Below are 24425 nucleotides of genomic sequence, written 5' to 3' on the forward strand. Positions count from 1 at the left end.
ATTGAAGACAGTTATGTGACTCTATAGGTTTAAATCCAATTAGTATGTGGCACACTAATGACTTTATAATGAGCATACTAATGAGTTTCCTCAGCCCCTCGCGGACTTATAGCAGGCTGTTCACACACAATGCGTTCTTACTAGGGATTTATAATATAACAGTACCATAGTGGTTATCAGACAATATTAGAGTTTTTTCCCTGTATCGACCGATATCTATATATTTAATTGAGCGTTGTACAATCTGTACATTTATGTTGTCTTTTTACTGTATTATCATTGTTAACTTAAACTAAAACTATTAATAAAAATAGTTTTTGTTTGCTTAAATAAAGCTGAAATAAAATGAAATTTAAATATTAGGTGAAAACCTTAGAAAAAATAGAAATGTTGTATTGTCAACTAACTTACGTTGAAGCTGAAGTGTTAAAATGACTAAAATTAATAGAATAGATTAAAGCTAAATAGATATATTTAAAAACTAAAATGACAAAAGCACATTTACTAAATGGAAAAATAAACGTTTATTCAAAATATTAAGTACTATAATAGTAGATAACTAACACTAAAATAGCATTGCTTTGCCGTCATTTAACACTCATTTAGTTCATCTTTATAAACACTGTTCAATGCAAAATCTTAGGAAATCTCAAAATTAATAACCATTTTTCATACTGTACATTGTAATGCTGTGATAAATTTGAACTTCCTTTAATAGACACAGCATTTTAAAAATGCATTGCTCATACTGTGAGCCCTTGAAAAACCAGTGAGATAGTGTATGCTTACATAGAAACATTAAAAAACAACACATCCCTTGTAAATGGCCCCTAAAGCTTACAGTTTTAAGTGCCTATTCCAGGGGTAAAAAAGTGAAATTCTCCTGTCTGTCTGTATGTATTGAGGGGCATGCCATGAGTTTATTGCAGCAGGGACACTGATTTATTACACCTGCTTGCAACTCGTCCCATACTGCATTGCTACACTGCATTTCCTGTTGGGCACTGAGGTTCAACTGTGATGATGCTGCCTCATGGTCCAGTACGCTCTGAGCGCTGTCCCTCCCTCTCTCTGCTTTTAATGCCACTCCTGCTTGCATGTGTAAGGTATCGATCTAATGGCCTGCATGCAGTCAGACAGCTGTGCTTGATTTAGATAGACCAATAGCTTGGGGAACGAGAGAGTGATGGGAGACTGTGTGTAGATGGAGATGACAGTTAGTCTAGGAGGACATTCACTGAATGACACATTGGAAAGCACAGCTTCTGCCGGCAAATACAGCATTTAACCTTTCAAGTAGATGTGTTTGACATGATCAAAACATGCTGAGGGATAGCGGAGAGTAAAAGGCTCTTTTGTAGTCTATCCACATCTGTAGTTAACGGCATGTGCAGAATGTCAATATGTTAGGGCAGATATAGAGACTGATTTAAAAGATACTGTAGCTGCCTACTGTAGCTGACCCGAAGACAAGAATACACACACATACACACATACATTCTTCACTTCTTGGCCTGCTTGCCCATGGCACAGTCAGAGTGAGCAGGTGGTGAGGTTGGAAAAGGCCCTCAGAGGTTATCATGCCATATTGCAAGAGGTTTTTTTTCCACCTTGTCCTCGTTTTTGTATGAGCTTGAAACATTCCCTGTCTGCAAGATCTTTCGATTCTTTTTCAAGCTTTGAGCAAAAGAAGTTAGTTTACATCTAGAGTAAATCTCAGTGGATCTTCATAACATGGTCGTCTCTTGTTGGCATTGTGAGAAATCTAATAATTCATCCTTTAAATGATAACACCAGTTGATCTATAAATTCATTTGATTAAATGAAAAAAAAAACAGATGATATGTATTATTATTTATTACAGCAATTCACAGGTTGTGGTTTATAATATGATGATTTATAAAATAATCTACAAACATTCATCCTTTCAAACTCAAAATGCAAATCTTGATCCCAGTATTCATTCATCTCTGTGGCATTTCACAGTGGAGCATCAAGCTGATCTGTTCATTTGCATAATGATTCATATGATTCATTATGTAATCTGGATTATGTTCAGTCAAGTGCATACTCATATTAGAGGCTCGTTCCTCGTTGAAATATGTTGGAGCATATTGAATTAGGAGCATTTAATCTTGTTTTGTGTTCTTAATATCATCACACAAACAAAATGCCACGTTTCTGAAGAAGGCAAAGGGACAGTTTGCCCTAAACACAAAAGTTTGGAACACAAAGGGAGAATTTTGAGGAATTGTCAGACAGCTTTTTTGCATACTAATTCGTAATGATCCAAAATGACAAATGACATCTCAAAAGTTGAGACTGTTTCAGGTTTTCCGAAGCCAGATTTCAAATTAATTATGGTGCCGCAGGTTGGATGTCAATAATATCAAATCATTGGATTGCACGTGTCTCATGAACAAATGTCGTAATTGATTTGAGAAATACAGAGTTCTGGCATGAAACTCTAGATGGCGCAGTCCGATAGGTCTAACTCAATCTAACCTAATGACATCATTATCACATGGCACAGCTGATTGGTTCTCTCCTGTATCGGTAGCCCGCTGCTTAACATTCAAATATATGACTAGTGCTTGCTTTAGCAGTTGCAGCTTGCTGCAGAAACCCTTCACCTTCCCCAGCTCCACCTGTATAGATCTGCTACGAGGTGGTTCATGTATGCTATATGGGGGTTATTTCATGTATGTTATATTTGCAGCAGCAATATTTCTTACACGCCCACAGCAGCTTGTTGTGGATGTATTGGCAGTAGCAAGTCTCGGTACTTGCTCTGTCACAGCAGCGTAGCAGATCTATTTCGCCAAGACCAAATACATTAACATTGTAATGTACATTATAATGCCGATCCCACCGAGAGTTGTCATGACATGATCTTTTTTGGAGTTTGACATGTTACTTTGTACTGTTGTGCAATTTTAGAGCTATGAATGGAAAACTAGAGAGTTTAAATTATTAAAATATTCTTATTTCTTTCTTGCCATGAACATAAGAAGACATTTTGAGATTAATTGAATGTTTATTTTTGGAGAAAAGCTGCATTATGCTACACCCTAGGGTTTTGCATTTAAATACCATTGCTCATGTGAAATGTCACTGGTGAAATCCAGTCATTCCAATAGGAATTGGGAGTTTAATGTGAAGGCAAAAAAGCCCCCATGCAGATTTAGCTCATGTTCAAGTTGGTCATGGAAATTCAACACACTAACAAATAGAAAGCTGCTTAGTTCGAAAGTAACTTCTGTGTGAGCAGTGCTACATATATCTGTATTCTGCGGACAATTTTTTTGACAATGTGACTTTTTTAGGCTACAAAATTTCACTAAAATTGGTGTCTTGGGGCTGTATAACCATTCCCTGCTGGTTGCATAGCTTAGCCTGTGTGACCTTTGGGTGACTCCTTTCAAGTTTTTCAACTCCTTCGAAACTGGAGCTCCTTGTTACCATCATCTATCCAACTCCAATCAGCCATACTCCAGCCTTCTAAAGAACCGAAACTTGATCTCGCCATGTTGTTTTTCTTTCTCCCTTCTATCCAAGCCGGCTGTGCAATCGCTCTGGGGAAACGCTGTGATTTGCTCCACTGGGTTTGATATGTGACAGCCACTCCAAGCTGCCTGCAAACAAGCCCAATTCCCTCACCAGTGTGCCCATGTTGGTCCATGCCTGAGCAAGTACCCTATCTCCGTCTTATGGACGAGATACCTGGATTCAATTACAGTCCTGCTAAAGATTTAGAATTCACCTCCCAGTTGAAAACCAGGTATTAGAGGAGCAGGGTGTTGGAGATAGTAGAAGATGTAATACACGGTGTGAAGAAGGCAGTAAGAAAAAACACAAACATTTGATATGAGACACTGGCCTTTGACTGAAATCATGTGACAAAGAAATTGTGAGTTAGGACGAAAACATCATCTACACAAGTACATATGTACATATTTGCTTGACAATGAGGACAACATGGGGAGGATAGATTTACCTTCCGATGTATGTGCCATTAAACTGGCTGTGTTGTTATTCAGGAAGCTAATTATACATTTGTCAACAGTTTAACTTTTTTAAAGGGTCTTTAAACTTTTTTTTACCCAGAACCTACAAATATGGTGCTCCTTTTATGAAGTACCCACTTACTAAAATATAAAGGCAACTGCATATTTTCATGTATAATGAAATGTAAGAAATTAATAATAATATTATAACAAGACAACATACTGTTTATAAAGACATGCTTTTATATTCTACTTTATATAAAATTATTTAAAGTTATAATATTTTATTATTGAAGTAATGTTAGATTAATAAATCTTTAGAATTTTATTAAAAAAATTGATTTAATTTAGATTTATTTATTACTGTTAAGAATTGTCAACGGAATAAAATAATCATGATTAATTTAATGATTTCTGGTCTATAAAAGGCAATGAAACAGTAATAATATCAGATGTGTTATAATTACTGTGTAAAACATTTAATCATTTTTTTTTTTCTTTGGACCCTCAAGCATTCCAGTACAGACCCCAGATTATAGAATGTGACTTGTTTTTCTTTCCTTGGCTGTTAAACTGGAGTTAGAATCTATTTTTTAAAAGGTGCCTCTGATGTTTGCATCTCAAATGATACTCAGGCAAATGATACTGGACACTACGGCATTTGAAGTAGTGTGATGTGTCTTAAACCTCACACATGCAAGTGTAAGAATCTGAGATGGGGACAGATTGTGACCTATTTTCTTTTGTCTCAGTTCAGATATTTAAATCCGGTCTCCCTGGCCAGTCTCGCTGTGAGAATGTCAAAGTGTATGAATGCGAGTCGGATGGCTACAGTAGAGACGGCGTTCAGATCTCTCTATGTTCAATCAATGAACATCTGGTCTTGATCCACAGAGGCTCCACCAATCCAATCACACTTTTCCCAGGCTGACTTTTGCAGCTCTTTACATTTGAAGAAAGCATTTTCGTCATACTAAAATCAGCTTTCAAGTCGCTTACAGAGAAAGGTTTGCGTGTGTGTCATTGTTTGCTTTAGTTCAATCCTTTGGCTAGGTTTTTAAAAAGGTTAGCTTGAATAGATCACGCAAAACTGAATACAAATGATAATCAGAATCAGAGTATTTCTTTTGTCTTATCTAGAGAGTTTATACTTGATACATCATGAGTAAACACTATTGATTATTGCATTCCAAATGTTCATATGTTTTTAATTCTCTACCCATTAGATTCCCATTTACAGGCAGACATGCTGCTTTATTTTGTGATTGTTTTCTTTCATCATGTCTATTTACAGTTCTCTCGTCTTGCCCTGAACTCATTTATATTTATATATTTCTACAGACACATGCTAATTGTATTCAGGTGGTGTTTATAACACATATTTATGTGAATCTGAGGTTACATCAGGCCATTGAATTAGCATACAGTAGCATTGCTCTTCATATTTACCTCAATATGAGATTTTAATTTAGGGATTAATAAATGTGACACTGTGGATTTTAAGACAATTTGGGAAAGTGTTTGAGGAACACAAAATCCTTTCACATCACCGCTAAGCCTATTAATGGCAATTACACAACAAAGAGCTGGCAGTGCGTGCATTATTGAGAGAACACCGCCAAAGTACTTCCTGTGTAGTGCACCATCTCAGACAGCTGTAGACTCCAGTCAAGCAGGACAAATTTCATTCTGACACAGGAAATTCACCTGAATAGCTTGCATGCTATCTGGTGGGAATTGCTTCCCCCCCAAAAAATCCTCTTTCATTTTATAAATTTTTGTGTCTTTGTCTTTTTGTAGTGGAAGATAAATCAAAAAATGGGGAACTAGATCTGGATGGGATTGATGAAGAAGAGATTGAAAAGGTACATTATGTAGTTAGTAATTAATGGATTTATGGATCGACTTTTATATTCACTTACACTGCAAAAAGAATTTTCTTAATCAGTATTTCTGTCTATTACTTTTTTTCTGGTAAAATATCTAAACATCTTTACAAAAGAAGATATATTTATATCTATATAAATATAAATGCAAAATTCTGTAGGTAATAAGACATAAATCTCACAAAATGTTGGATTTATGCTTAACATTTTGCTTGTAAAATAATATAATAATCTCTAAAGGCATGTGCTATGTCTCATGCAGCTTTGCTTTTCAAGTAAGTCTTTTTTTTTGTGGAAAAACAAGACGAAAATACTAATGAAGAGAAAAAAGATTTTACAGTGTAACACATTACTGTGTTGTTCTTTGAAAATGGAGCTTGAAATTTCTGTTGAACTTTAGCAGGTCATGTGAAGTTCAAAAAACTGTCTGATGTTCTGCATCCCAGATTTACAAATTATCACCTCTTATCCTTACTTATCAGCATGGGCCTGTTATCTTCTCTGCAGTACATTTTGAACGAGATAGAGGTGAAGGCCAAGACAGAGCTGTGGATGAAACAGAACGAGGAGTATTTGAGGGAACAGAAAGGTAAGCATATAGGAGAAGAAGAGCTTAATGCATTTATTAACACAAGCTCATACACTCAATCTGTGCTGACGTCAGAGGCATGTGTCCTACCAAGGGACTGCTCAGCCAAAGAGATAAAAATTCAGTGAAAGGAAGGATTTTGTTGTGAAATTAAGTTTGATTTTTACTGTGAAAAATAAAAGATTGACCTCCTAAAGTTAATCTGCTCAACGTTGTAAGAGTTTTTTGAGTTTTTAAAGCCCTTTATTTTTTTATTGCTTTTTGTGTCTAGTCTAAAACACTCCATTTGATAAAGCCATTGCGTCTCCCTATTTTGTTTTCAGAAAAAGAGGAGAGAATAGCTAAAGAGAAGGAGCAAGGAACCTATAAGGAGAAGGTGAGCATGTTGTGTGTGTGTGCGTTTGCACGTCTGCCTTTTTCTTATGTTGTCAACGTGGGCTTTCCTCCCATGCCAGGGTCTTCAGACACTCAGCAGCTGCAGGTCCTAAGAGACCGCATACTTTCCATTTTAACTTCACTTGCTCCTCTGGTTTCACCCCAGGCTCTCAGTGTCGCCTCTCCTTAACCTGTCTGCTCTGACATCTGCTCCGTGACTTCCAGTCGGGGTTGGATTAGCCAGCCCTGCTCTGCACCTCTAATGAGGTGCCTTGAGCCTGATAGCAATTTCAGGTACAGTAGTCCACTTGCTGACTGTGAAGAGACTTGTTCCGCTTTACCACACGAGGAACATGGTCAGCGGTGACCAAATCAGATGGTCTTGATAGCTTTCCCAGGCTACTAATGGGATTCTGTCACTTTGTTGTTGACAGCTGTTAGCCTGACATTATTGTATCAAGGTCCAGTGGGGAAATACACTGTTTAAATGATACCCAGATGCCCAAAGAGATAGAAATGCTCACTTACTTAAATTCCCAGTATGCTTTTAGCCTTCAGAAATGTTTTTAGAAAGCCAAAGGACTCTTCGCTATGAATAAGAGTCATCTAAGCACTGACTCCAATGTTTGTTTTTCACTGTAAACAACTCTTATTCCAATTTGTCTAGCCAAAGAAGCCATCCAAGAAGCGAGAACCGATCCTGGCCAGCACTGCGGGAGAGGCCATAGAGAAGATGCTGGAGCAGAAAAAGATCTCTAGTAAGATCAATTATGATGTTTTGCGGGACCTCAACAGCAAGGGCAGTGGGAGCAACACCACCCAGCAAGCTGAGGATGTGCCTGCCGGTGGCTCTGGCCGCAAAAAGTTGACCCGCCGCAAGAAGCAGCCAAACAAGAGCAATCTTGGCCTCGCTAAACCCGCAAGACTCATGGGCAAGAGGTAAGGATTTAATGAAGAGTGAATCTGTTGTTTGTTTGTTTTTTCACTTGGTTACTGTTGGCTCACAGTGCGCTTTGCACCTTTTTCTACTTTTTCACTCCGTGAAACCACTAAGTCTGTCTTTATGTAGTAACAGGGACCTGCTCCAAGTGGCAAAGAGACTCTTTTGTTCCTCAGACAAAGGACATGATCAAAAAGGCTGTTCCTTTGCCCTTGGAGGACTAAATTTTTCTTCTTGTCAGCCTCCAACATTTTGTCTTTGCTTTGCTCCTTTGGCTGACCTTCACAGTCATTTCCACCAGGAGAAAGCTTGTCATCAATTCAGTGCCAGGACTGTCTGTCTACCATCACCTGGCACCCTGTAGTGCATGCTGGGAGCCTGCCCCTTCTCCAATTAATAGTCCTCCAGGGCTCCAAACGTCCCTGTGAGAGAAGTAATGAATATACGACAGACGGAGCGCAAGATCATGACTTCTACACTTTGGCGTTGAAAGATAATTTCTCATTGTGTGATGCCTTTCCTCCAGTCCATTTCGTTAATGATAATTACTAATTTCATACTGAATGGTGAGATGGTGATGAATCAGACATATGAACGCTGTCGGAGACCTCATATCCTCAAGCTTCCAAAAGGCAATTTACTGACCCCTTTCTTTTCGATCATATGTTCATGAATGTGTTTGAAACAAACTATACAACTCTCACATTACTTTTATTACCTTTGAGATTTTTGAAATATAAATGTAGTGAATATCCTGAGGATATAAAAACATAGCCGGCTAGTGTTATCACTCTCTTTGTCTGGTGGAAATGCAATACATTTTTTGAAATTATATTTTTATTACACTACCGTTCAAAACCTTGGGCTCGGTAGTATTTTTAAATGTTTTTTAAGAGAAGTCTCTAATGCTCACCAAGGCTGCATTTACCATTAAAATATATATATATAGTTTATTAAAATGTATTTACAATTTAAAATAATAGTTTTCTATTTGAATATATTTTAAAGTGTAATTTATTCCTGTGATGAATTTTCAGAAGCTGAATTTTCAACATTACTCCAGTCTTCAGGATATTTCAGAAATAATTCTAAGCTGATTTATTATTATTATCAATGCTAAAAACAGTCAGTAAATGCCAGTAAATCCTCTAGTGTTGTAAGGCATGATGTAAGTCACTTTGTTTGAACTGTTGTTCGCCTCATCAGCTGGCAGACTCGCAGAGGCCAGTGTAAAAATATTAAATCATCATATGTTGCTGACACTGTGGAACAAATTGGACGATAAACTTGAATTTAGTTCCAGCTTCAGTTGAGAGAGCTTGCTCCCACTCCTGTTGAAACATGAGAACATTTGTAATGAGCTGTCATGGGAGGGCAAAGAGTTTTAGTTTTGTTTCCATGACTTGCAAGTAGCAACTGTCTAAGATATTTCACAAAGTACTTTTAGAGATAAATGGTTCAAAACAGCCAGTATCCCATTTTCTCTTCTGGATTTGTTAAGTGTGCAGAAATAAATGTCTACAATTGCCCAATTGCTCATCTTTCACAATGCATCAAGTGCTCTCTGTCAGAAAACTCACACTCCAACTGATCAAAGCACATTTCTTCAAACATATATTTTTTACATGAGCTGGTACATAAGTTATTTTTGGGCCTGAATAGATCTATTTGTCATATATCTATTTGTCTATATAGGTCCTGTTGTTACTCTTCTTCACTGCCTTGACTAGCTAACAGACCCATTCTAGACGCTCTGCTAACCAGGTAGAATTGGTAATTCCCCTCCCCCTTTACCAGCCTTACACACCAGCTGCCAGATTGAACCTCTGCACGACCTCCAAACTAACAGCAACGGTGAAGCACTTCTCCTATAAGATAAGAACTTAAAGTTCTGTCATTTCTTTCCTCCTTTTTTTACTTGTTCACCTGTTCCTTTTCCTTTTCTATCCTTGTCTTTTAGTAAAGGCTTGCCATTCTTAAAACTGCTGGGATTTGCTTTTTGAAGTGTAAATCTGATCTCGCTGCATGAGGATGACCTGTCTATGCCTCTCTTCTCGGCATACCTCAGAAAAAGTGACAGCCTGACAGAACGCTTCACATCCCAGCTCCAGCGTGCTGCTTGATCCTGTTTCTGATCCTCGTTTTACAGTAACAGCTACCGCTTTGAAATCAGACTGATGATTTGAGGAGCAGCATCGACCCTGGGGATTTGGGAGTGAAGAACCATACATATTTCTGCTGTCTACCAGGTCCATTCTGTTTTTTTAGCTCCTTGACAACGTGAGTGGAGATTTATTTGTAAATGTTAGCTTAAAGGGATACTCTTTACGGGATACATTAATCACTTACCCCCATGTCGTTCCACACCCGTAAAAGCTTTGTTCGTCTACGGAACACAATTTAAGATATTTTGGATGAAAGCCAGGAGGCTTATGACTGTCCGATTGACTGCCAAGTAAATTAGACTGTCAAGGTCCAGAAAAGTATGAAAGACATTGTCAGAATAGTCCATCTGCCATCAGTGATTCAACCGTAACGTTGTGAAGCGACGAGTACTTTTTGTACGTGAAGAAAAGAAAAATAACGACTTTATTCAACAATTCGTCTCCTCTGTGTCTCTCTGCATCACTGTAGTGCCATTTTGGAGAACATCCGCTGAACGCAAGCAGCGTATGCTATTCTTGTGCGCTGTTTTTGCTCAAATCAAAGCGTAAATACACGTAGAAAACATATCCTTGTGTCGCGGCTGACACAGAAGAGCGTACACCGTATTCTCTAAAATGGCGCTACGGTGATGCGGAGAGACACAGAGGAGACGAATTGTTGAGTAAAGTCGTTATTTTTGTTTTCTTCGTGTACAAAAAGTATTCTCGTCCCTTCATAACGTTACGGTTGAACCACTGATGGCAGATGGACTATTCTGAAGATGTCTTTCATACTTTTCTGGACCTTGACAGTGTAATTTACATGGCAGTCAATCGGACAGTCACAAGCCTCCCGGTTTTTATCCAAAATATCTTAAATTGTGTTCCGTAGACGAACAAAGCTTTTACGGGTGTGGACGAATTGTTGAGTAAAGTCGTTATTTTTGTTTTCTTCGTGTACAAAAAGTATTCTCGTCCCTTCATAACGTTACGGTTGAACCACTGATGGCAGATGGACTATTCTGAAGATGTCTTTCATACTTTTCTGGACCTTGACAGTGTAATTTACATGGCAGTCAATCGGACAGTCACAAGCCTCCCGGTTTTTATCCAAAATATCTTAAATTGTGTTCCGTAGACGAACAAAGCTTTTAGGGGTTTGGAACGACATGGGGGTAAGTGATTAATGACAAAATTTTAATTTTGGGGTGGAGTATCCCTTTAAGGCCAGACGGTATGAGTTAGAGTTGTTGGAGATGTGCTTTACACCAGGCCTACACTGAGTAAAGTACACAGCGCCTCTCATTTATTTTGCCTGGCACATCCGGAAATAGCCAATGAGGCCGAGTGCCCTGATGCGTTTCGCAGATCCTCCCTTTCTGTTTGACCCAACTCAGTTTCCCAAACTAAAATGTCATTGTTTCTACCCTAACGTTAGTCCACTTCCAGCAGTATGACTTTTAGCTCATTATTACAGCAGGCTTTCAATGTCCATACTGTTAGACCCTATCGACTTGTGTTCTAGAGGGCAGGAAACCAAGGCAACCGACTGTGGAGTGTGTCATTCGGTCCGTCTCAATGGAACTCCTTGTCGCCAAAAACCCTTCACAACTTCCTAGCAACAAAAACAGCAGAATGAGTCATTTTGTTTGTTTCTAGCGTGGTCACGTTGACCCAGGACCGGCGTGGAACCGTCTGGCTGTATAGAAAAGTTATTCTCTAAAGACTTTTGTGGTTGTACTTGTGGGCCTAAGTGAGATAAGACGGTAGGAAGGACCTCTTAGTTTCATCTTGTGGCTGGTTCTCGACCTCTAAGCTTGGTCAAAAGGTTTTAGACCGGGTCTCTCAGCATGGAGTGCTCCATTGTTTGAGGATGCCATTTATCAGTGGGTTGAGATCTGTTAGTCCTGAGGATGTCTGGTGGTGGGAGTAAGGGAGCCACATCCTGCTGATGGGAATCATGTTTGGTCGAGGCGAAGCAGCTGGATTGTTTCATTTAATATAGTGAGGTCACTAAAAATAACTCTGGATTTTAGAGTGGCTCTAATCAAATCACAATAATAAGGGAAGGAAATTCATAGTTCTTAGACTATCATAGAAATTATCCACATTATCCACAATTATCCATAATATTATCCACAATATTTCAGAAATAAAAATCTCAGACTCTTGCCATCTACAGATGGACATTACCGTTCAAAAGTTTGGGGTTGAAAATACAGTAAAAACCAGTAATATTCTGACATATTATTACAATTGAAAATAACTGTTTTCTATTTGAATATATTTTAAAATAAAATGTATTCCTGTGATGGTGAAGCCGAATTTTCAGCAGCCATTACTCCAGTCTTCAGTGTCACATGATCCTTCAAAAATCATTCTAAAATGCTGATTTGCTGCTCAATAAACATTTTTTTTATTACTATCAATGTTGAAAACAGTTGTGCTACTTAATATTTTTTGTGAAAACCGATATATTTTTCAGGATTCTTTGATGAAAAGAAATGTAAAAAAAACAGTATTTATTTGAATTTATTTATTTGACCCCAAACTGTTGAACGGTAGTGCATTTATAATCTTAATAATCTCATATCTCATGTCTTGAAAGGTTTATATGTTACTGTTAAAATATGGAGAAAATTTATGAGATTTTTACTTTCAAAACCTGTTGTGCTCTATAGGCCTCCCGCCGACTCTCCTCCACACCCATCACTCATTTCAGCAGATGTTACAAGGCCAGAGATCTGCAGGTGATGCCGAGAGGCTATGTTAAAAACCTTGCGAGCTCTCTTACCCTTCCCTTCCATCTGCACTAGAGTCACAGAGGGAGATTAACTCAGTCGCAGTACACTTCTCAAGCTGTGTCAGCAGGAGTCTTCTCCTACTCAAATTCCCGGACTGACTCGAAGCCATTAATGGAAACTTCTCTCTCCTGGTGGCATGGGGCAGATATGCATGTACAGATGTTATTGTGATTGCAGGTGATAGAACCTCCTGTGCACTTTCCTTGCCACTACCAGGTTTTGATCGCCTAGTCATACAGAAAGCACTACAGGTTTTGGGCGAAAGCTGTTACTAAGCAGCGGTCCCTTTGATGAGAAGAAAATTGCTACTTGCTCCATGGAGGCTTTGCGCCTTTTTAAATTCTTCGTGTTTGATCGGTTCAGGGCGTTTTCACTCCCACACACTGTTTTGTTTTGTGGTAGGCAATGATCAAGAAGTTGCTTCAACAGCGCCATGGTTGGTGACTGTGAATAATATGAGTGTTGGAGGCAGTTTACTGGATACTTTTAGTGTATTGCACATTTGAGTGTGCATGTTTTGCATATGTAATTTTGGTGTGTCTATTCAAAATGTAATCACTACTTTTAAAAAGTTTAGGGTCAGAAGTCTCTTATGCTCACCAAGGCAGGATTTATTTTAACAGAAAACAGTAAGAACAGTAAAATTATAAAAGTATTATATTTTAAAATGTATTGATTTATAAAATGGATTTTAAAATGTATTCCTGTGATGGAAAAGCTACATTTTCTGCATCATCCTTATTAAATTCTATTATTTTTGTGGAAATCATGATACATTTATTTTCAGGATTCTTTGATGAATAGAAAGTTCAAAACAAGTGTTACTTTTCATTCATTTAAAGCAAATTTTATTTAGTAGTTTAATAATTTTGATACATACATATATAAATAAATTAGATTTTTTTTATTTAGATATTTAAATATTTTATTATTATTTTTTAAATATTTTATTATTTTCTTTTATTTATCTTTTACAAGTTCTGTGCCTGTGTGACATGGCGGACAATCTGCCCTCACAAGCTATGTATCCATCTGAAGTGAAGTAGTGGTGAAATCACTCACAATGCTGAACAAAGTCACAATAGTGAAATCAGGGACAAATCCCTGTTGCTCTGGACTGCTGGAGGGTTAGTTATAAGTAGGATAATCACACCTTTCTTCTCCTCCATGGATCTTTATTTCTCTCGAAGCCTTGTCCCACCTCCCCTCTGTTGCTCTGGACTGCTGGAGGGTGAGTTATAAGTAGGATAATCACACCTTTCTTCTCCTCCATGGATCTTTATTTCTCTCGAAGCCTTGTCCCCGAGTCAGACCCCTGGGGGCCTTCCTCAGTGGCCTGCAGGAAGTGTGATAAGATGCCTTGTCACCACGAGGTGTAGAAACCACTGAGCCCTAATTGTTGTCTCCTCCAGGGTCAGATTGCATGTCTTTCTTCTGTATCTCCTCCATCATGCTAGATCTGAGAGAAGGAGCTGAATGCATAATGGCTTTGTCCTTCAGAAAGTGGATGCTCTGTGAGGATTTTAGGGGAAGCTTTTTTGTTGCTGCTGTTCTCAGTGCAGACAGATTCTGTGCACGCTTCCCCACTGATTTATATGAGTTCAGTGATATTTGATGGTTACTATTGATATTTTTCTAGCTGTGCAACCACTTTGAGGAGGAATGAGGTTCACTCCTAAAGGGGTAATAGTGGGTTTGGCTATTATAGGTCATTGGAGACCAGCTGTAAAGTAGTTTAGACAGTGATTTGAACCCCATTACCTGATGTTTTGGTTTTGTTTACATGCCTTCTATCCTTCACCTTTTCACCTTTTTGATGGGAATATTTCATGTGTTTCTGCTAGAAGCTATTTATCAAATAAAGGTTTAAGGTTTGGTTTGTATTTGTTTTGAGCATCATAAATGCATAAACAGGGCTGTTGAATGATGACGGAGCATTTGGCTTTTAAAATGAAACAGCCAAATGAATCTTAAGTCAATGAATTACAGAATTGTCTTATAAAGATTGAGTGTTTCTTTGTTTAAAGAACACACAATGTACCTTTTTTGCCTGCACCTTTAAACCAAGTAATTAAAAGAACTGGTTCATTACAGCCATTTTTGTGAATCAGACAATATGGCTCATGTCGTGTTCAAAATGCTGGTGTGTTTTATTTTTTGCGGCTTTTGTTATCATTTTAGCGGCATTATGGAGCCCTGACAAATGTATATTTTAGTTAATTAATTTTGAATTATTTATGAATATTTGAATTTTATGTTTAGACCTGCCCCTCAATCTGCTCTCCGACTGCCACTACAGTAAAAATTCACACCTTAAACTTAAACGCTTATCAGGGGTGGAACGGTTCAACTTACTCACGGTTCGGTTTGTATCACGGTTTTAGAGTTGCGGTTTCGGTACGGTTCGGTATGTGCTATGTTTAGGCAAAAACTATACTGTCAAATAAAAGAAAATAAGAATAATCTATCTAACTACAAGCAACAGCACAAATAAATACAATAGAGTAAAGATACAAATAAAATAAACAGTGATTTTCAGTTTTTTTTAGGTAGGTCTAACAGTTTTCAGGTACAGAAATTGAATAAAGTAATGAAATGTAAAACAGCATTGCATATTTGACTGTATAAATTAAAGATTCATCTTTATTAAAGTTACAAAAGCTATTCAATCAAGAGCAGTGAGTGATTTCTTTGTTGTTGCTGTTTGATTAATATTAAGAAAGTGCTGTCACTTTAAGAGAATTCACTGATACAGTGCACTGATACAGTACGTTCAGCCGGCTATGTCTGCTATAGGATACTTACCAATACGGGCATTTTTACATACTTTTGGTGTGAATTTGTCCGTTTAAACACAATACTTCAAAAGAAAGCTTAATATTTGCGCCTGAGGCGCGGGTTTGCGCGCTTCGGATGAGCGCACGCACAAATCTTCTCACTGCTCGTGCGAGCTCGTGTCCTCTGGTTCTTAAATGTTTAAACTGGCAAAGCTTAAACGAGTTTAGCTTAAACACAGATATCAACGTGTGCTGTTCAGGTCTCACCTGTGCGCGCGCGCTATCAGCACCCGGGTGATGACGGAATAAATGACTGCTCATATTCCAGCATACGGCATTCGCATTGAACAAGAGTGAATGGTTTGTCCACGGTTTTTATTATTTTATTTATTTAGTTTTTTTTTTTTTCATCGCTGTTGTTGTAATGTATTGGGAAGCCAGAATGCGCATCCATCAACAGAAACTTTAGCCGAACCCTGTTTGTTTTACGTGTTATTTATAGCAAACCATATTACAGATGCGTTGTCAGATTTAAGTTGAACCGCGGTACTAGCGTGTGGAGAACCGTACGGTTCGATTTTTTCCCGCAAACCGTTCCACCCCTAACGCTTATACCCCCAGCTGGAGAGCAGGGATTACAGTTGCGTAGTGGCACCCGAAGCTGGTGGAGAGCCTCCACCCATTACACATCTCTCCCCCCTTAGATTTATTTACAGAAAGCCAGCTGCCGTGTGATATTGGTTCAACAGAAATATTACTTCCCCCTGTCAGATTTCATTGACATGCATTATTGACAGACTGGCATATGTGCCGGCGGAACAGAAGTGCTCCCTCTGAAATGGCAGAGTCTGGGCCAGCCTCTTTTTTTTTTTTTTTTTAAATGAGAACACACTAAGAGCTGTTTAAATGTGTTGCCTAGCTACAAAGCCCATAAGAACACATCAGTAATAGTGGAAGTGTTTGATTTCCACTCTACAGCCTTCAATGTGTTATATATAACCCATATGTGAATAAACTGTTAGCTTTGGTACTCAAATACTCATACATACTTTATTACTAGAATTACATATATGTTTAATCTGTAGCTGTAGGATGAGGAAGCAACTGTGTAAATTAGTACCATAACTTTTATCCTATGTTATTAAAGCAAAAAGCCATGAGAGACTGTGCATTAAATTGATTTTAGCTTGAGTAGATGGTTCTGTGACATGATTATAGACATCAATGTTCAGTAAAATATTTTTATTAATAATCATCATATGTATTTCATTATTAATCAAAATAAACAATCTTCCACCAAATAAAATTGTTTGTCAGCTTCGCCGTAGGCTGTTTATGGTTTCCAAGCAAGCATTTTTACATAAAATGTATGGTTATAGTTTTGAATTTATGGTTGCATCTCATCCAACCAGAATTTAGAGTTAAACTGTTTGTTTTATTATGGATTTTAATGATTCATGTATTGATGTTATATTTATATTGTACATTTTATATATTAAATATATTTATGATTATAATTATAATGGTATTACGAATAGTTTCAACTGTAATATTTATTATAATTATAATAATATTTTAATACAAATTAAAAATAATAATTTTTTAGTAATAATCTATGATCTATCTATAATCTAATACATTAAACTAATAAATCCAACCAGGTTCAGCTATGTTTATATATGATTGGAAACAGGCCTAGGAAAAGCATACTGAACAACTGTATATGCTTTGTTTGCTTGCTAGTTTATTCAAAGTTTTATCTCTCATATAGACCTGATGGTGTTTACATCAATGCTTCATTCTGCCTTTGAAAGAGTCCTGGGAGATCCTAGGAAATTATTGATGACAGAGCAGTGTTGGGATTGATTGTTAAGTGGGCAAATTTGTCTTGCATGAATTCGCTCCATTAGCCAGTTCATTCACCATCTGGCCCAGGGTGGGAGCAGGCTGCCGGGGGGAGTGTGAAGCCTGGCATAAGGACTGGGCGTCCTCACCAGCTTCACCCATTCAGCCCTGAGGGCACCCCGTCTGACCTGTGGATTGGCCCATTTTTATCTCCTCCTGAGAGGTCACAAGAGGGACACCCAAAATGTAGCACTCTGTTCAATAATGCAGGTCATCCATCTGGTTCTGGTGATTTATTTTCAGTTAAGATGCCACAGTTCTGTTCTACAGATGTACCGATTTTGACTTCACACTTTCGCCTGGTGCCAGGCACCTGTGAAAATCCTGTTGAGGGGGAAGAAATGCACAGATGCTATCTGATGTTGTAGTGTGTGAATGTACCTCAGACCTCCTGTGTACAGTATTTCTGAAGATAATGCAGTGTTTAACCACTATGATTTTACTAGGCTGACAGACTTTTCTCAATTTAATGAAATTAATTTCCCAGTATATTAAATAGAACCTTCTGTTCTGACATATTTAACTCAGATTCAGCTGTTTAGGTCCTGCTGAAAGATCATTCTCTCTTTAAAGTATTAGTTCACTTCCAGAATAAAAATGTCCTGATAATTTACTCATCCCCATGTCATCCAAGATGTTCATGTCTTTCTGTCTTCGGCTGCAAAGAAATTAAGGTATTTGAGGAAAACATTCCAGAAATTTTCTCCATATAATGGTCTTCAATTGTGGCCAACGGGTTGAATTGTGGTTAAAGTATATACATGTTTATTTTTTTAAGAAAACGACCGATCGATTCGCTAGATAAGACCTTTGTTCCTCAGCTGGGATCATGTACAGCCCTTTGAAGCTGCATTGAAACTATGCAACTATAAATTTGGACCTTCAACCCGTTGGCCAGCACTGAAACCCATTATGGAGAAAAATCCTGGAATGTTTTCCTCAAAAACCTTAATTTCTTTGTGACTGAAGACAGAAAGACATGAACATCTTGGATGACATAGGGATGAGTAAATTATCAGGAAATTTTTATTCTGGAAGTGAACTAATCCTTTAAATTGGGTGCTAATTGGGATTTTTGCCACGATTGTGGCCTAAGGGACATTTTGGAGATCATAAAAGATTTATTTTGTCTTAGGGCAAAATTGAAAGCTTTGGTTCACACATGCAAATGGATTAATCGCCTTTACGATATCTTAGTCTCAGATGAAGTTTTAACAATATCTCAGTAATCATTTCAATTTCGTATGTAAATAAGGATGCCAGAATGAACACAGACTCTAAAGACTTTAAATACCAATCAGTGCTGTCAGTCACGACCAAAGTCTTAGCTAAGATGTATATCTTACAGCCTGACATAAAAGATTTTGATGCAGCACAGTCTGTTCACTCCTAAAAAATTCTCAATATGCATATGTTCACCTACTGGAACTGTCATCATGCGTATTTCATAATGACACTGTACTTTTTATCTGTTACAATGAAGCTGAATGACAAACAAAACAAATTATCCCAGAAGCATTTTGTTGTTTTATAGACTACTGTTGAAATGTTTGGAATGTTTCTTGAGCAGCAAATCATACAATTTTCAGAAGTATTATATGACACTAAATACTGGAGTAATGATGCTGAAAATTCAGCTTTTCCATCACAGGAATAAATTACATTTTAAGATATATTAAAGTAGAAAATAATTATTTAAAATTTTAATAATACTTGACAATATTACTGTTTTCACTGTATTTTTGGTCAAATAAATGCAGCCTTGGTGAGCATAAGAGACTAAAGAAATACTAAAAAATATTCCCGAACCCAAACCTTTGAACAGTGGTTTACAGTGATGTTGCTGATAAGTGACAGTGACATTTTAATATCAACAGTGTCTCAATGTTCAGAGAATCAAGACCCTTGCCTGTACCCAAATTTGTATTCACAATACACTAATTCATAGGGAAATAATGAGACATAGCATACAAAAACTGGAATTTCATTTAAACGAAAAGACTGTAAATTCAGTCAACCTTGTTCTTAATCTCATGTCATACATACTTGGTTTGTGGCCTTAATGTGACCCCTGCTTTTGGCAGACCAGTTGCCCAGCAAGGTGCATTAGCAAACGCCACTGCATCACACTCCACTGTAAATCACACTTAGCTCACAGTGCAAACACACACCTACTGACATCATTGGTCACTTACCCTTCACTTTTCAGAGTATGCACACGCAATACTGAATGTGTGGTTATACGGGACCCTTCTTGACATCTAACCTCCAAACGCATGCAGGCAGGGCCCTCACAGGACCCAGTGGCCCATGTCACATGCCAGAGGCCGTTCAGCTCAGTGTCACTCTCAGTCATGTGTGTAATATGTGAGTGTGGCGCCCAGGAGGCTTATGGGGGATTGGGTTGTGATGTGGTCAGCCCCTGCCGGGCATGAAGGAGCAGTGCTGTGGAAACAGAGATAGAGAAGACCAGAGTTCAACAGTCATATTTAGAGCTTGTCTTCGAGATACACATATCTGAACGGTCCTGTTCTCTGTCTGCATCTTGTATTCTCTCTCTCTCTCTCTCTCTCTCTCTCTCTCTCTCTCTCTCTCTGCCACTCACTGATCTGACATCACTGGACTGCAGATGCCCGCTATTAAAGGCATAAAAGAGCTCTTGAAGAATAATTGGATGTGTTTACAGTGTTTTGCCCTTCTGACACTGGAGTTGTGGCTGTTAATTCTGCCCGGTTAAAGGGCCTCGGTGCCGTCTGTGTGCCTAGCCGGCTGATTGTAATGTGTTTAGAGACGAGCAGACGGTCTGTCATAAATTGCATCAGTGATTTATAGAGGCGGCCATAGGAGGGTCAGTGTTCACTGTACTCAGGAGCCGGTGTACGTCTGTGTTCGAGCGAGAATGTCTGACATGTGCATCAGATTGTGAGCTAATGGCTCTGATCCAAATCTTGATGAGTTGCCTGGCTGTCTGCTGTCTTCATAGGCTGCTGCCTTCGAAAACACTGTGTTCTAATCTCTTTCATGTAATAGCGCCATCACATTAGCGAAGCTGCAGTGAAATTTTGTAGACAGACACAAGTAGTTCCATTGTCAATAGTGTAGTGATGCATTAAACACTGTTTACTTCACTTACTTCCAAACCAAGCAGCATTGGTAAAAACAATAAATTAACATTTTAAAGTTCAATAAAATCAATGCAAAAATCTTAATCCTGTGGATTCCTATTAAAATGACATGCAATATCACTGTAAAAGTGTAAATGTGATAGCACCTTAACTCTAAGGGTGTATTCACACCTGTCTTGTTTGGTTCGATTGAATTAAACTCAAGTTCGTTTCCCCTCTTGGTGCGGACCTTTTTGGCAGGTATGAATACAGTAATCGCACTCGGGTGCGGACCAAACAATTGTACCAAGACCCAGCTGAAGAGGTGGTCTCGGTCCACTTCCAAACGAACTCTGTACGGTTCGTTTAAGGTGTGAATATGACCCGACCTCGATCCGATCCAATAGCAGAAATCACGCTCCGAAACAGACAGCTCGCGCATATAGTACTGTTGTTTCAATGGCTTAAATAATTAGTTTTTAAACTACAATGCTTAAAAACACATGCAAATGATGAGTTTTCGTGACCATGGCACACAGCAACGTGACGTGAGCGCGCTAAATAGGCTAAAGCTTGCCGCAAAAATTACCATGACTAAGTTGGGGGAAAATGGTAAGTAGATATTTGAATCATTTATTAATAAACTAGTGTTTTATGAGTCAGTGTCGCTATGAAGTTGATGATCCTGACTCGCCATCTCATCATTGGACGTGCCTTTAGAAAGAAATGCATCTTTACGGATTACATAATAATAAGAGGTTTTGGATTTGAATTATTTCGTTTTGTAGTCATTTAACGCTTTCTATAGATATATTCATCAAGTCTGTAAGGAAAATATTCGCTGAGTTTCGGTGCATTTTTGTGAAGCGCTCCTGTTCAAGACAGAGACGGCAAGCGCATCCTATTTGTTTTCTTTATTTAGCACAACGTTTTCTTGATATTGTGAGTGCACACAAATAAAAATAGATGCTTTACAGTTCTGAACAATGTATTATTCTTACCTTTATGAGCAAAAATGACAGTGTATTTAATTTGTTTACACTGATGTTCTGAAGCGCGCTTCAGCTTCCACTCTCTGCACAAACGATTGGATATGCACCTAATAGCGCACATTTATATAGGTTAAATGTTTAAAATAACATTGTGATATGCTTTAAGTATTTTATACCTGTAGATTTTATTTTCGGCAAGTCGTAATTACAACATCGTATGACATTTTACTTATGATGCTCATAAGTTTCTTCATATTGCGTTAGTATCTGATAACACCAAATCATTAAAAGTATAAAAATTGCACTATGAAAGATCTCCATGATTAGCCTGTTTTTGCACTTCCTGTTTTTCCCTGCTTAAGAATTTCTGTCCAATGAATGGATGACCTTAGCACACGTGTGGTTTTGGTTACAATTTCTGGTTCACTTGCAAGAAAGGGCAGTGTGAAAGCGAACTGCACCAAACAAACAAAAAAATCAACGTTGTATTTGGTCTGGATCAAAGCAAGTGAACTAGCGGACTTTCCTTGTGTGAATACACCCTAAGTTTTGTTCTAACCGGGGCATGCCACAATGGCCATTTTTGCAGATATTTTTTTTTACGCCTTCTGTGAAATTTTTTACATTCCCATTTGCTCTAATATCAAAGGAATAAATCCATGATAGCGTATCTATGACTTTACAAAATAGGAAAGTCTTTTTGGAAAGGAATTGAGAGATTGATTACATTGGTCAGAAGAGAGAAAAATGACAAATTTGTTGGCAAATTTGTTGACAAACCCCCTCAGCCATTGTATAAGAAATACTCAAGTATCAATGTTGACTATTTTTCTGTAATTAAATTCCAAAGTGACATTATAAAAAATAAAATAAATAAATAAGAATTAAAAACATTTTTTTTAATGAAAATATAAAAAAACTAGATTTACATTGTTAATAACTGTGGAAACGTGCCATATGGAATAAAATACATTTAAAATATTTAGTGCTGTCTTAGATTTTCGTCAAAACAAGGATTCAGTTTTGGTGCCTACTGTTTGAAACAACCTCATTGTACCGGGTTATAAGCTATGTTATGGGGAGTATGGCATCCTCACTCACTTCAGCTGAGCTCGTGCATTCGGTATTGTAAGATTATCTACGTTTCTCAATCCCTGCAAGCAGAGGCATCCGATGCACAATATGAGCTCTAGATTTAACTGGAGGCCAATTCACTTCCATGGCTGAAGATTTGTTAGTGTATTAGTCACACTCGGGTTGTAAATCTGCGCCTATTCCCAAGACTATTCACTCTGCGAGGCCGCTCGGGGGTGATTGTGTTTTCCAGTAATGTGTTGGATAATCCTAATGCTGGAGTTATGTTGAGGATGTGTGCCAGGGCCAGGACACTGGTGCATGGAGCCGATCTGGCCAGAACAGACTCAACTGGGCTCTGTCTGGCCAGCATGCTGCAGATGGCTAATGTAGGCCGCCACTCCTAATGAGTTACCACAAAGGAAGCCCCTTTCTCAGCATGTACTTTCTCTCTCGCTCACTCTCCGTCCTCCTCCTCTCTTTCTTAAGCAGATTAATTAGCAGCACTTTCCCTTATCGGCCAAGAAAGTGCTCTCACTAAGTCCGTAGGGAGATCTCACCAGGGAGGCGCAGTCACTGCCCAGCTTTTCTGCACTTTACTTTGTGTTTATATGCATGTGTGAGTGTGTGTGTGTGTGCTTGTGTGGGTTGTTCTGTGTATTCAGACAATATTGAGACTCTATGTGAAAGCTGTATTTGCAAATGCAGCATTCAACAATACTTTTACAAGTATACCAGAAAGTAAGACATTAGAATGTATATGCAACATAACAGAATGAAGAGCTTACACCATTCATGTCTGTCTTAGTAAAGCTTTCCAAAATGTGTGGATTTTTTGGCTTGCATCTTCAGTGGTATTCACTATAAAGCATCCTAAATCTTTAAGAGGCAACTTTCTATAGACAGTCAGTGCTGTTTTGCATATTATTGTGCAAATGCTTGCCCAGTTATAATACTATTTTTATGCACAGTCATTCTAGCACATTCAGGTGAAGCTCTGGGCATTTGAAGGCACCTTACACAACAAACCACACGCTATTTTTTGTAATGTGAACCGTACTGTATGAGATCTGGCAAAACTGCTTTTAGCCATTATGCCCGAAAATCTGTAAACTTTCCCAGGTTGAAATGAGACAAGCTCCAAGCATTCAGATTTTTTAAAAATCTGGTGAAAACATATCTTTTTAAGTTAGCTTTTGAAATTTGACATTTAAATTATTATTATTAATTATGAATAATGAAACCCATAAGACCTATATCATCTTCAGAACACTTTTTAATTACTTTAATGTTGCTGTCTATGCAGGGAAAGCTCTCTGATTTAATCAAAAATATCTTAATTTGTGTTCTGTGGATGAACGAAGGTGTTACAGGTTTGGAATGACATGAGGTTGAGTAATTAATGACAGAATTTTAATTTTCGGATGAACTATCCCTTTAAATAACTTATCTATATATTCTTCTTCTGTCTTATATGCATAAAAATCATCAGTCGTGAATAGACAAAACCTTTCATTGCCATTGTAGCACTTTAAGCTCCAAACCAGCTAATCATAATTGTGACATAAATAGCAGTCTGTCTTCTCAGTTTTCACTGGACTAACATGAAGCCAGATCAAGGTCATTCTCATTTCAGAAAGTTCCCTTCTTCCTCACTCGCATTCCCCCATCAAACTAATTAATGTTTTATACTGGTCTCTTTAATATTAGCCCAAAATAGTGCTGGTGTTTGATGTTTAAATCTAGTCGCCGGGAAGTGTAAGCTAAGCATTTCATCAGCGCCACAGGGCTTCTTTAGCCCCAGTAGTGCAGGTCTCAGTGTGAATCT

General features: G+C 38.0%; 1 protein-coding gene across 1 annotated transcript in view; it reads left to right on the forward strand.

Moving 5' to 3' along the window:
• The window catches only part of LOC107560373 (transcription factor IIIB 90 kDa subunit-like), a gene marked incomplete at its 5' end in the record, with an annotated part of 53661 nt that overhangs the window by 25340 nt on the left and 3896 nt on the right, over positions 1-24425 (forward strand). The window contains 4 exons of the mRNA XM_016244530.1: positions 5808-5872; positions 6401-6482; positions 6806-6858; positions 7525-7796. Coding sequence (XP_016100016.1) covers positions 5808-5872; positions 6401-6482; positions 6806-6858; positions 7525-7796 — 472 coding nt within the window. The remainder of the gene's footprint in view (positions 1-5807; positions 5873-6400; positions 6483-6805; positions 6859-7524; positions 7797-24425) is intronic.

Source organism: Sinocyclocheilus grahami, unplaced genomic scaffold (genome assembly GCF_001515645.1).
Source record: "Sinocyclocheilus grahami isolate Dianchi unplaced genomic scaffold, SAMN03320097.WGS_v1.1 scaffold722.1, whole genome shotgun sequence".
In the NCBI taxonomy this organism is placed as follows: Eukaryota; Metazoa; Chordata; class Actinopteri; order Cypriniformes; family Cyprinidae; genus Sinocyclocheilus; species Sinocyclocheilus grahami.